The 14045-nt window shown below is 36.7% G+C and overlaps 1 protein-coding gene across 1 annotated transcript in view; it reads right to left on the reverse strand.

The window, feature by feature from the left end:
• Nucleotides 1-746: 746 nt before the first annotated feature.
• LOC101156572 (cGMP-inhibited 3',5'-cyclic phosphodiesterase 3A) overlaps nucleotides 747-14045 on the reverse strand; it is a 90888-nt gene continuing 77589 nt past the window's right edge. Inside the window, exons 5-14 of the mRNA XM_020703908.3 lie at nucleotides 13964-14037; nucleotides 13499-13644; nucleotides 13228-13365; nucleotides 12131-12242; nucleotides 11859-11972; nucleotides 11230-11429; nucleotides 9758-9961; nucleotides 8606-8767; nucleotides 5631-5886; nucleotides 747-5545 (exon numbers count right to left, since the gene is read on the reverse strand). Coding sequence (XP_020559567.1) covers nucleotides 5277-5545; nucleotides 5631-5886; nucleotides 8606-8767; nucleotides 9758-9961; nucleotides 11230-11429; nucleotides 11859-11972; nucleotides 12131-12242; nucleotides 13228-13365; nucleotides 13499-13644; nucleotides 13964-14037 — 1675 coding nt within the window. The 3' untranslated portion in view covers nucleotides 747-5276. The remainder of the gene's footprint in view (nucleotides 5546-5630; nucleotides 5887-8605; nucleotides 8768-9757; nucleotides 9962-11229; nucleotides 11430-11858; nucleotides 11973-12130; nucleotides 12243-13227; nucleotides 13366-13498; nucleotides 13645-13963; nucleotides 14038-14045) is intronic.

Consider the following 14045-nt stretch of genomic DNA (forward strand, 5'->3'; position numbering starts at 1 on the left):
GACCACAATGCAGTCAACCGTTATCCACAAGATCACTTCTGTACTGTTTTCATTATACATCTTATAAATAACAAAGAAATAGATCCTATTTTCCTATGACCCCAGTACACCCAAGGATATGGAGTGCTTGTTTGTCAAGAGGGAATTTTAATCCTGTGTTAAGACTCTTAAAGAACCGTACAATCTTAGGAATGCTGCACATTACAGAGCCTTTTCATGTGCATTTTTAAATCTCAGATGGTAGAAGTTTAGCCTTTTCTCTTAATACATTTATTAAATGTTGTGTAAAAATAAATAAATAACTAAACTAAATGAAAGGTAAAGAAACTACACTTGGATCACCTTGAATGGCTAAATGTCTAAATCAGGGTCTGCAACTTATGGCTCCAGAGTCACATGTGGCTCTTTTACATTTTACCTCTCCCTTGTGGCTCATATATATTGTGCATTTACAATGTTTTTTAATCAAAGCATTCTGAAGTGTCTGCATGACATGTGATTATATAAAATGTTTTCTTGAGATTTTTTATTATTTTTCTCTTATTTTGGTTTTGGTCTCTCTTTTTTTTTTTTTTTAAATGGAATCACATTTTTTGGAAAAGCAGGACTTACTTGATCATACATGCAACCTTTCACATACACTGCAGTGTTGATCTGAATAAATCTATCATCCCGTCATGCCTTCATGAATGTAACACATAATGCCTTCAACCAAAAGTGATGCATCGACAACACAGGATACGACAGGGATTGTAATTTTGTAATTCATTGTATTCACATTACAACATCCACATGTTTCAGTTTGTGACAAAGTCTAATGATCTTCAAATATATTCACTGTATGATACATAATACCAATATAGGCACTTCCAGTAAGTCTGGCAATATTGAAGCTACAGTATAGTGTCTAAATTACAAAATGTTAAAAATAAATAAGGTATATCTAAAAGAGTTTTGTAGTTTTAAAATGTCTTTACTGTACAGCATATATGTTTATTGTACAAAACTGGAGCATTAACCTGCAAGGAAATTTATTATTTCACAAATACTGTGTATTTGGACATATTCTTCCTTTAGTACGTGTGGTAAGTGCAAGGTACTAGTGAGAAGAAAGCAATTCATTATTTAATCATGTGTTGACTATAAAAATACTCATCTCCTTTTGTTTACATAGTTGTAAAGCTTGTTTGGTGTCCATGGTTACATTTTTTAACACAAATGAACAAGTGACAAGAAAAATAACAAATTAAATCATTAAAAAAAACACTGATTTAATGCATCAGTTTTGAGTATGAGTTTTGATTAAAAAAGGAATCAACACTTTTACACTCTAAAGAAAACGTGTGATTGTTATTAGGATGGACGGAATCCAAATGCATTAAATATGAGTGACGTTTTGTGCTGAACCACTCTTACCAGCAAGGCTAAGCAGTATGCAGATCAAAAAGGAAGCACTAGGAGAAAAACGCAACAGGACCTTCAAAGAATAATAATTCTGTCGAGCACGTGTGAGGAATTAAGGAACCACTCACTCCATCTCTTTGCCCTTCTACTGTCAATCCTCTTTACTTTTTCGAAAAGTAGAATTTTTCCTTGTCATGACATTATATAGAACAGATTGGTTAGAGAAAAATATTAAAACACATGAAGACAAACTTTATAAACATTCCGAAAGCAGGAGAGAGATTGAAAGAAAAACAGTTCTGGGAGTTTGGATGGATTTCTGAAGATGGATCATCCTTGGAGTGAATGTGTCGCGCCTTACTGAGTAGCCTAGATAACATTTGTACTATCAGGTTTTTCAAAAGCCACATAAAATGGGTCCATTGTGCAAGAACAGATGGTTACAGCTTGTTTAGCACAAAATGAATCAACACAGAGAGGAGCCTTCGCAGGGTAAACACGGCACAAAAGGAAAGGAAGGCAAACACGGAATGATTCAGTGGCTCCGAACAATTCCAATCTGATCTTGTGTTTGGATTAAACGTGTGTACAAAGCCAGACTAATCAGTGGGTCACCTAATTAACGAGACTCTGTTAGGGTTCCTCCTCATCTAATGCACACCTTTGCTGAATCAGCACACCAGTAAAGAGGCCCTTGTGAACATTGTGTTCCCATTATGCGATTAGAGAAATGGTTAATTTTTCAGTCTTTAATAGTGAAGCAATTTTCTCTCCATGCACAGCCTCACATCTGTACAGTTTTCCTTAAAAACGTAACTAAAAGTACTAAAAGAGGGATAAGTTTAGTCTATTAGGGATGGACATGGGGATTTGGCAAAAATAGGCAGAAACCGATCAAATGGAAAGCAATTCCAAATTTTTCACATAAAAATAGATTAATTAGATTATATACAAAGGAAGCACATGCCAATGGGACTCATAGGAATCTTTGAAAAACAAAAAATCAACATTTTGAAGATCTGAAAACTGAGCTCCACCACTCTATGTCTCACAGTGGTTTGGTCTTGTACCTACTGCCTGAAAATCGCCAACATTGTTCACCCCATGGCTGTCTATACAGAAAAGTGATTATTTCCTTTAAAGTTTGTTCATGTGTACTGGAAGCTGTTACAAGTACAAGTATCGTGAAAAAGTTCAGAGAGAGTTATGAAATGGTTGACACAGGGGTATTCACATACAAAACAGTTGTATTAATGGTTGGATCGGAGAAAAAAACTCGGGAGTTGTAACTTTCATGTTCATAGAAAATGTGCGCAAATCTAAGGAGTCACTTTCCTGTGACGCTGTCTAATTTATCTCTAATTTATTAGTCATACCAGATCTTAACACTTGTGGTTTTCCTGAGGGTTTAAGGTAAAAAAAAATGCAGATGGATGATGGGATCACGCAGGAGTGTAATGCAATATCCTGAGTCTACTAATACAATATGCATAAAAGATGGACAATGTTAAAGAGCCTGAGAGGAGAAATCGGCAACACATTTCTTTAAGGTAATTTTGTATTTCTTATTGATGTTTTTATCAAATTTACTATGCAATTTGTTTATTTATGGGTGGCCATGATGCAGATGGGTGGTCGGCCTCTGATTAGAAGATTGGAGGTTCGGTTCCTGCCTTACCCGCCGATGTGACGAAGTGTCTTTGGGCAAGATTCTGAACCCCACGTTGCTCCTGGTGGTTATAGGTTGGTGCCAATGCCAGCAGAGCCGCCATCAGTGTGTGAATGTGTGTGTGCATGAGTGAATGTGACTGTAAAGCACTTTGGGCCTTCTAAGAAGGTATTAAAGCGCTGTATAAGTATATGCCATTTACCATTTAATTTCAAACTTGAAAACTGTCAACTTCTCTTATAAAACCATGAACTAAACCAGTGTTTTTCAACCTTTTTTGAGCCACGGCACACTTTAACCTTGACAAAAATCCCGCGGCACATGAGGATCCAAAAAAAAAAAAAAAAGGAGAAACTCCGTCTGAATTGATCTACAGCCCCTTCGCAATCTCACATGGATTTTTGTGATAATTGTGGTAGAAAAAGCTCGAAGTTGGAGTTGTTTTTTCCAAAAGATGTAATAAAAGTTAAGTTAAAAGATTTAAAAACTGTTACGTGTGTTCGTTGTGGTTTCAAGACGTTTAACAAGGAGGACTCATTGTGTGCTGAGACGCTGTCACTTTAACCCAATGCCTCATGGGAGATGTAGTGCAAACAGCTGCTGAACGCAGAAAGACTAGCGTCTCTAAGCTTCATTGTTTTTTTCACTTTTTCCACAGTCTGATACCGGATTCTGTGGAAAGCTACACCGCTTAAGACAAGCTTTAGCTGGTATTTTTGTTGGAAAGAGCGACTTTATGAGCAGAATCGGAACAAGGAAGTGAAGACTTTAACCACTTCTGATTGGTCAGACTGATGACTTGTGATTGAGCCTCCAAGAATGATTGGTGGAGACAGTTAAAGGGGCGGGACTTTTTAGAAAACAGTTATAGCTGCAGCTAAATCGCGGTACTGTCATTCTCAATAAAATGTCTTTAATAGAATCAAATAAACAGAAAGAAAAAAGTATTTTACGATATTTCATATTCCTAACTACTCAATGTTTTATCAGGGCCTGTTGGGATGAACAAAGAGCTGATATCCTGGAGATGGTAAATTTTTTTAGATCAGCAAAAATGGGTAATTTCTCACGGCACACCTGACCATCTCCCATGGCACACTAGTGTGCCGCGGCACACTGGTTGAAAAACACTAACTAAACTATAGGATGATTGGTATCCCTTAATTTTTGCTGTACTCACTCTCTACTTGAACCTTTTGTTTGTTGGTTATACACTAAATTTCAACGTTATTAAACAAAATTCAAAGTGATTGTATGCTTATTTATGATTTGAGGCAGGTTTTTAACATCGAAAAACTTGGTACTTTTTTCAAATGGATTATCATTTTGGGATCAAAATTCTAGTGTTTGAGTAGACTCATAAATTAGACTTTTCACGATTTAAGTAATTTGGGATAATATTCCACTGGATTTGAAACTTCAGGATACATATTTAAATCTAAATCTCATAGAAACAACTTTTTTATGTCCTATTTATGGTAACTTCTTTTTCTGTTGCAACATGATGGAGTAAACATAAAAAAACATGTGAGGAGACTTACTACATGTGATTAGAATAAATGGCTCAATGGACGGAAGGTCTTAATTCACCACTGACACCATATATTAAAATTTGACTAAATGTTTAATTTTGGATGCTTTTAGCCCACCTGTGTAATTTTTGTCACAGGTTGAAAGAAGATTGTTCCTCAGCTAATTAACTCCCTTTATAGCCCCAAAAGGGAAATGGAGAAACAAAAGTACACTCAGGCCCGCTTTAGCCTTAAAAAAACATTAAATTTGAACACAAATAACTGTGATTTCTATGTATATCCTCAATCAAATAAAATGATCTGTGAATTGGCAGCAAATGTATGCAGGCTTGTATTACAACATCTTCATCCCAAAGACCATAAATAATTCATTATTGCAGTAAAGAAAGTCTCTTATGAATCTGTATAATTCGATTAAATGTGTAAAGCACAAGAAATCCGACCCTGTCTTCTTGTTTTTCTGTATAGGCACGCATTTTCCAAACATCTACAGTGTTGTGTCTAAGTAACGTACTGGCAGAAATAGGAGTCAGTTGACTGGTTTGAAAAAACAAAACAAAAAAAGAAACAAAAGTAATACTTTTTCACATCGTTTTCTGTCTGTTGCTCTTTCACTGTGGATCTCCCTCGTTCAGTTCCTCTTGAGGTTTTGAGTTTTCTCGGCCAATCCCTTACACGGCCAATCCAGGTTCCTCTACCTCTTCCTCTGGTCGCTCTCCTTCCACCTGCTCCTCTTTGCTTCCTGATTCTTCCTCCTCCTCATCAATAACCAGAATAGGTTCAGATACATTGTTTAAATGGACAGAATCGGTCCCTTGGCCCGCATTCTGGGCCTCCTCTTCCTCCTTTTCGATCACCTTTTTCCACATCTCATGGTTCTCTAGAAGATGCTGGGTGATCTGGCAGAATACTTTCCTCCTCTTCTTTAGAGTTGCTTTTTCTGGAAACAGAGACCAAAAAAGGTTAATTTAAAACATTCTTTATCAGGCAGGAATCACCCTATTTTTTTGGTTTATGATACTTACCTGAAACTTCTGAGCTGGAGGATGCATCTTCCTCTACGGTATCCTCCTCATCCTCATCATTCTCTGCAGCTTCAGTATCTTCTTCATCTGGGTTGGGCTCCACCCACTTTCCAGGAATGAGTCCAGCTGAGTCGTAGGAGTTACAAAGGGGTCCAACAATGTGTGTGATGAAGGATTCCTGAAGTTTGGCCAGCTGCGGTGCTTTTCTATCCATGAACGGGCTGACAGGAAGGCCCAAGCTCGACTCTTCATCGCCCTAAATAGACAAATAAAAAACATGGTGAAGAATCACTGCATAAAAAAGGCCGTGGTGCAGCGGTAAGGCGGTCGACCCATGATCGTAATATTGCAGGTTCGATTCCCGCCTTGCACGCCCATGTGTCAAAGTGTCCTTGGGCAAGACACTGAACCCCACCTTGCCTCTGGTGGGAGGTTGGCACCACTGTTCGGCAGCAGAGCCGCCATCAGTGTGTGAATGTGTGTGTGCATGGGTGAATGTGAGTGTGACTGTAAAGCGCTTTGGGCCTTCGAAGTATACGCCATTTACCATGAAAAATGTGGTCAGGCTAGCTGTGTCTTTAGAAAACAGGCAAAATGCACCAAACTGTTTTTAGATTTATGCCAATTATTAACATCTGTGATAAGTGTTACTCTTTCAGAAAATGTTACAAATAAATAAATTTGTAAATACACAAGGGAATTACAGTATTTGTACTATACCATTTTTGATTTATTAAAGATTTGTGCAACTCTTGTTTCATTATGCAATTTAAAAACAAAACACTGCAGTACTAAGTTTCTGTCTAAATATGTTACTGTTTTTGAAATCAAATTTGGTCACATTTAAATGTAGTTCACAATTTCTTTCTGCTTTTTTTATTATTTTAAATACCCTCCTGGTGTTCTATACTTCTGTAGATGCTTTATTATGGGTTAAAATATCAAGTCTTTTTTAGTTCCTCCTCTACAACTTAAAGCTGTTCAGAGGTGTGCATCACTGAAAGCCTAAACTTTTTCACTAGATTTTGAATTCTGTTTTGTTTTTGTTTTTTGCTTTTTAATAATCGCTTTCAGGGAGCTTAAATTGCTTTGAATTTGCTGCACAAATAAACTGATTTTGACCTGTTTGTTGGCCGTAACATGTGATTTGCCTGTCCTGAAAGATGACTTGAATTATTTTGATCTTTTAACAACCACTTGCAACTTGGTTAATATTTAAAGGGCAAGATTTGAGACCTGTATGCAACTTGCACATTAGTGATTTACTCCCACTTTTAGAATTAGCTGATCACAGCCATAATTCAGGGCTAATTCGAAGGAATGATCATTGCGGATGTGAATAGTATGAGAACTGTACATCAGACAGAAGTTATAATTACTGTAAGCACAGCTATGTCAGTCATAACTGCAATAACTGCAAAATAATTGTCTTTTATTGTTTCTAGTCTATATCAGCTCTTGAATCTATGCAAGCACTGTGCATGTTATCGTTATTTAATTAAGATGAACTAAGCTAAACTGCACTAACAGTGCGTGAAAAACTCATTTACATCCTAACAGCTTTACAGGAATTAAAAGATTAAACTGCATGTGCTGCTAATCAAATCCCCTCCAATAATTGATCATCATCGAGTGTGACCACAGGTCCTTGCAGTTTGCTGGTGCATTAAGGTGTGTGATGACATCCAACCCAAACAATGGAAGAAAGGAAAACACATTTATATATATATATAAACACAAAAACCTTTTAAATTTCTTTTTTTATAGAGGCCTCAAGAGAAACTCAGGAGAGAGAGCACCAGGTAAATTCAAAAGTTGGTAAAATGAAGTAGACCTATCTGTATAAGAGTTCAAATTTAGGTAAACTGAGTTAAAAAAAAAAGATTAAAAAATAACAACTACCACAGGAGCACTGGCAGATCTACGAAAGATTTTCTTCCATGGAAGAGTCTGGTTCTTGAAATAAAACTTTGAGACAGGAGGACTATGTTAATACCTCAATGACCTGAAATATTGCTGCGGAAAAGTAAGCATATTAAGCCAACAAATCCAATAAAGAAGAATAGTCCAAAACTATAAATGAGTACAAGGGGGTTTTAGACAAAACAGAGTCAATTAAAAGAAATTATTTCATGTAAATTTGTGTCCTTGACCCAAACTTTTTCTAAGTTTGAGTCCAAAACGGAAAATAGTTTTACCTTAAACAGTTTATTTTGTCCAGAATGACTAAGTATTGTAATACAATGAAGCATTTATGCTTTAAGGCACGATTTTCTTAGCGCATCACAATTTATTGTGAAATGTTCAAAAATGTACCCAGTTATATTTGGACATTTGAACAGTATTTAATTTGTCATGCAATATAAACCCATCCATGAGGTGTTTTAAAATGTTTTCTTGGATAACATCCTAAAAAAACTAGTTTGAGTCCTAAGCAAAGGATAAGACACAAACTTTAAATTATAAACCGTTTTAGTTGATATTTGAGTACTCTTTGCCAATTACTATCAGATTTTCATGTATTCTTAATCTGATAGCAATTTAAAAAAAGAAACAGCTCAAAAATGGTTGGAGGTTTTTCTGCTTAAATGGAGAAGCTGCAGTTGTCAACTCTTCAAATCTCAGCTTTTCTTTTCTTTTTGAGAAACAGGTGATTTCTGAGCGAGCACCACAGGGGTGGAAGCAATCCTTTGATTGTTTGAGTTATTTTGTTTGACTGTTTCATTTATCGTAAACTCAATTTAAATTCTGACACATCCGAAAAATCCCTGGATTGAGCTTTTTGGAAGAAAATATTGTTTCATTTTTTTTTGGAGTGCATTGTGCTGTCTTTAGAGGTCCCATTTTTCCAAACCCTCAGTTTTTTTTTATTTTTTGCTGTCCATATTACTTTGTCATCATGCAAACACTGATGCTTCATCTGTTTAGTTTAAGGGAAAAACATGGCTTCAGTTCCTCATAGAGGTACTTCATACCTGCTCATAGAACTCGTTAACAATGCCCTCCGTCCACTGCAGGTGCAGGTCCTTGCACTTCAGAGGGCCGTTGATGTCTGCAAGTTTAATGCACATCTGGCAGACCAGTAACCTGTCATTTTCATTGGACCAATCAATGCCGTTTGTTGGATCATCTCCCACCTGAAGAGAGTGGAAACACAGTGGTCTTGTTTTACATGAAAAACACGTGCATAGCATATAAAAGGTAAGCTAATGATTAGCTGGAACATCTATCATCATTAGGTCAAGAAGTAAGGACAAGAATTTTCTCTGTCTAATAAAATCAAGCAAAAATGATTTTTTTTTTTATATCTAGGGAGAATTTATAGATGCATCGCAGCAGTTGTTGTTTTCCAGGTGAATAATTTCATTTGGGCTTGTTATCATAACTCTTTCATCCCATATGTCGCTAATTTGGAACGTACCACTGAATCCAAAACTCCTCCTAATTTAGTATCAACTTGAGCAGAATAAACGTTGAAGAATATTTTTTATTTGTGGTTAACTGTACCATTTAACCCTTGTGCTATCCTATGGGGTCAAGATGACCATTGATATGTTCTCCCTACCATGACAAAGGTGGATAAAGGTGGAGAGGATTTCATGTAATCCATGGAAACCACTGAAGATCACAAATCATTGAAGATAAAAGTTCAGTACACTGTCTTGTGGGGTCTAGATGACCTCACTCCCAATGTCAAAGTGCCTAGGATGGCACTAGGGTTAAAGCACAGACTGGTCACACTTATAATTTTGGTCTTAATTATACATGATCAACATTTATCCAGTAAAATGCACAGCATAAACATCTAGAGAAACTATGGAATATGACCATTTAAAAGCTAAACAGATTTTTGACCAGTAACTTTTGCTTTTAGGAGTATTTCTGTGGGGAATCTCCATCATCCAGGTCATGTTCTCACAGCATTTCTGTTCTTCAGGCCAACTACACCTTGCATTTTCATTGAAAGGACATTTTAATCCTCATCTGAGCAGCTTCTTCATTCTTCAGAATTACTTTTTACTTCCCCAAAAGGAGCAGCCTCTATGTAAGGACAGCTGAAACAAAGACACTGTTTCCTTGTTATAAAGTTTCTCTATTCAAAATCATAGATGGTCATTTTGGATCACCTTGGCATTGAATTCAGCGAGGAAGTCAAAGTGCTTCTTTAGGTCGGTGGCCAGAATGGCCTCTATGACCAGGAAACGGAAACGCTTGAACTCCACATGGTCAAGGTTGACGAGAAAGTTGTACTCAGGATGTGACATGAAGAGGTTCCAGGCTGAAGCAGCGTGGTGGTTTTCCAGAACCGAGCGGTCGTTGTAGAGCACCGCCTGCAAACACAGTTAGAAAAAACATTTCATGGAGAAATTCTCAAAAGATGAAAGATTAACTAAAAAGGATGGAGGCTATAATATATATGAAAAGTGTTTAGAATGAAAAACAGTGTCCGCCAGCTGTTATTTTATCCACCTTAGAATAACCCGTTAAGTAAACTTCTAAAAGTTTTTCTTTTAAAATGCAGCTGTTAAATGATATTTAGAAACACATGTATAGGATTTATGTGTGTTTTTTAAGACATTCAGAGAATGACTGATCACATTGTAAGCAAGCAAAATGGGCAGCTTCTTTAGGGCCAGTCAAACTCAATAAAACTCAAAGTACATAAACAAATCTTCTGGCTTTCTAATTTTTAAGTTTAAGATAAAAAAATATCCATCCATCCATTTTCTGAAGCTGCTGAATCCTTTCAGGGGTCACGGGTTTGCTGGAGCAATTGCGAGGTAAAACCTGAACGGGTTGCCAGTCCATTGCAGAGGGATATAAAATACACTAGACTTAAAATAGAGAAGAATTTTTTGCAGATTAAGTCAAATCAAAGAGAAAACTGATTCATTTCCTTGTTACTGTACCTGCTCTAGTTATTGAAGATGCAGGCTCACATTAAAAACTCTGTGCTGGAGCCAGACACCCTCACGTCTTCACAAGGATTTTGGCAAAAAAACATTAGTTAGCTTTTTTAAAATTGCAGCATTTCAAATATGTTTTTGTAATGAATGGAGTTCTCAAAGTTGACTTGGTCTAAATATCTTTCCCCATTGAGTTTACGGTGAGGAACCTATGGATGTCTAACATGTTAGTTTATACTAAACAATATTTGTAAATTAAACTTTTCGCCTTATTTCAACAACAAAAAATCAAAAATTGATGACAAAAAAGTATCAAGGTTTTATATTATAAAATGTTTTCAGGATAAATAATAATGCCTTTTAAATGAAAAAAATTAGTAGAAGTCTTTAGAAGTATTTAGGTTTAAAAAATGTGTAGAAAAGTAAGACATTGGTTTAAAAGAAGACTTGACAGAAAATAAAATACTTATCATATAACTTTTATCATTTTTTTTAGGGGAGAACATTGTCTAAATAAACTCTCATATCAAAATCATCACCATTAGCTATTCTGAAACAGCTTAAAATTAAAATTTCAAATTCAAGAAGCTGTGCTCTTAGAAGGTCCAACTGTAGTATCCAACACCAAACTAAGAGAACAAATATCTGTCTTCTTTTATCCAAATCAGGTGTGGTTTGATGCTGCTGAGTACCTGAGGGGCGCTGGTCGCCACGAGGAAAGCGTTCGTCCGCCCTGGATGATCATAGTCGTGCATTGCAGCCGCCACGTAAAGGGCCATGAGCTCCAGAGCGGGTATGAGGCTGGACAGGCAGCCGTAACCATCCTCTGACACAGTGTAGGTCTTAGAAACCAGGAAGCCCATGTGACTGTGTGTTATTCCACTGTCAGAGTCTAGCAGACACAGTGAGGAGGTTTAGATGCAGAGTGTGCAGACACTGTCATTTCAGGGATATCTTCAACTTTTGAATCCACTTTCAAGTGGATCAAAGGGGTGGGCCTGGTAAGAGATACAAATGAGGATCCAAATCCCCCCTTAATTACACACTGTGCTATACTTTAAATAGTACTTTGTATCTAAATGCAAGTACCAAAAGCACGAGTAGCATAAGGTTGGATAAGATTACACATCTAAGGGGCAAGATGATCTGAACACTGAGATAGCTGACTGCAGCAGAAGAGATCATGCACAAGTTTAGTTTTTACAGTAAACTCTCATAAACCATATAAAAAGAACAACATATTTATTTTGTTTTATCTCGACTTTGAATGCATAACGACTCTTGCGTCTATCTTTCAGAGAATGAGTGATGGTGGCCACACCTGAGTCGCTGGCAGAGCCGTGATCTGTGAGGAGGCTGGGCAGCCCGGGCACAGCCTGCGTGGTGAGGTACCAGACCGCATGGAGCACGTCTGTGGCGTGGACTCTGTTGTGATCTGGGTCAAAGCCAAGGGGGGGGGGGACTTCAATTGTGAACATTTCCAGCAGAGTGTGCTGTTGGACTGCCTGTATGAGTTTTCTATCTCTTTACATCTAACAGAGTTCAATTGGTCAAATAAAGAGTAAAAATTAAACCAAGAGTAGTGACACTTACATGGTATGTCTCTATAACCACTCTCCAGGGCATGGAAGTAGTTCATGAACTCCTTCACTGGGATCTTGAAGGTCTCAAACAGGCCGGTGTCTTCAAAAAGCTTGTAAGAAACCTGCAACACAGAAAGTCGAGCATCAAGTTTTAGATTTATTAAAATAAATAATCAAATAAAATCATATAAATGTTTATGATATATCATATTCAGAGATGAGAAATGTTTTAGAACTAAATAATTAATTTATCATGGTGACTACACCACTTTTTATTACATGTGTTTAACTTTTTTTTTTTCACATGTTCTTATTTTGTAATTGTTGAGGAATGAGGGTTTTTGTTATTTTTTCTGTCACTTGTGTTTTGTGTTTTCAGGCGTGTTTTTGTGTCATTCTCTTGTTGAGATTTTCTCCCTGACTCATCTGGTCTGCCAGTTTGTCTACAAATTTCTCTGGCATGTGTCATCATCATAACATTGTCCTGTGTTTTGTACATTAACATATGTGGTTTTCTCTTGCTGTGATTATTCAAACATACACATGGTTTTATCTTGTTAAGAAATTTCCTTTTAATTATTTTTCAGCAAAGTTTTATGAAGATTTTCTAAATTACCCGCACAGACTGACATCATATCGTTCCCCTACCATGTATGGCTTAAAAAAAATAGTTTTAACAATAGTGCTGGGGTAAAGCAGCCACATATTTGTGTTTCATAACTGGTAATCATTATCAACTGTATTTAATTCAGAAGTACAACGGAGTTTTAGGGCCACCAAAAAAAAAAAAAAAAAAAACGTAAAATTACGAAATTTTAAGTCGTAAATTTACGAGATTGAAGTTGAATTGAGCATAACAAAGCAGGAGCAAGTGAACGCCGCGCAGCAGCAGAGCAGACCGACTAAACTTAGTTATAAAATCTTAATCACTTTTAATTTTACAGGTCTAATCAAATTACATTTAGTCTTGTATCATGATCTATTTATTTTTTTTAAAACAAGCAAACAAAAAAGTTTGTTGCTTTCAGTGTTTTTGGCTTTTTTTCTGTTAGAATTTGACATAAAGAGTTTTTTAGGTGACTCAGTGAAGCCCTCTGACATTCTCACCTGGCTGAGGATTTGTCCACGTTTTCCATTCGTTTTCTCCATCATGGTAAAAATAGGGAAGTTCCAACTGTTCAGCTGATCAAGCAAAGGATCCAGGCCCTCCATCAATAATGGCTCTGGGGCCAGAATTGGTTTGTCCTGAACAAATGTCAATCAATCAAATGTTCATAGCTAAATAATAAACATAAAGAAGTTATAGAATTTAAATGTATTTGATATGTTTTTGCTTTTTCTTTGAGGAGACTGAAATGGGACACTTGTCTTAATTTACCTCAGAAGGTATTAATGTATGGAGGATGACATTTTGGGAGTTTTTCCCTTCCTCTGTGTCCTCCTCTGTATGTGCTACATCACTGCTGTCACTATGGTTGGCTTCGTGCGCGCTGTCGTAGTCTGAAGATACAACCACTTGGTCCTCTGTTGGCGAAGATAACCCCAAAACACTTTAGTGCGAGGTATTCAAAACATACTCTTTTCCCAAACATTTTAAAAAGAAAATTATGCACAATACATTTTCAGTGGATAAAAGTCACGAAGACGATCAGTGGTGTGTTCAGATAAAAGTATAATTATCAATATGTATATATACTTGAAGTAGAAAATGTGTATACCTTTAAAGCAATTTAAAAGCTAATAATGCTAAAATATGTGTCTTTATTGTCAGTGTGTAACATTTCTACTTATGCATGCAGCCATGGGAAACTTTTAGGAGGTAGGAGTGAGTCAGAGGGCGTACCTGACCGTGGTATTCTGTCTCCCTTATCGACAGACCCCTCTCCATGGCTCAGTCTGATATATGGTCTCCCACAACTATAAGG

The sequence above is a fragment of the Oryzias latipes genome, chromosome 6 (genome assembly GCF_053564925.1).
Source record: "Oryzias latipes strain Hd-rR chromosome 6, Olatipes_Hd-rR_3.1".
Classification (NCBI taxonomy): domain Eukaryota; kingdom Metazoa; phylum Chordata; class Actinopteri; order Beloniformes; family Adrianichthyidae; genus Oryzias; species Oryzias latipes.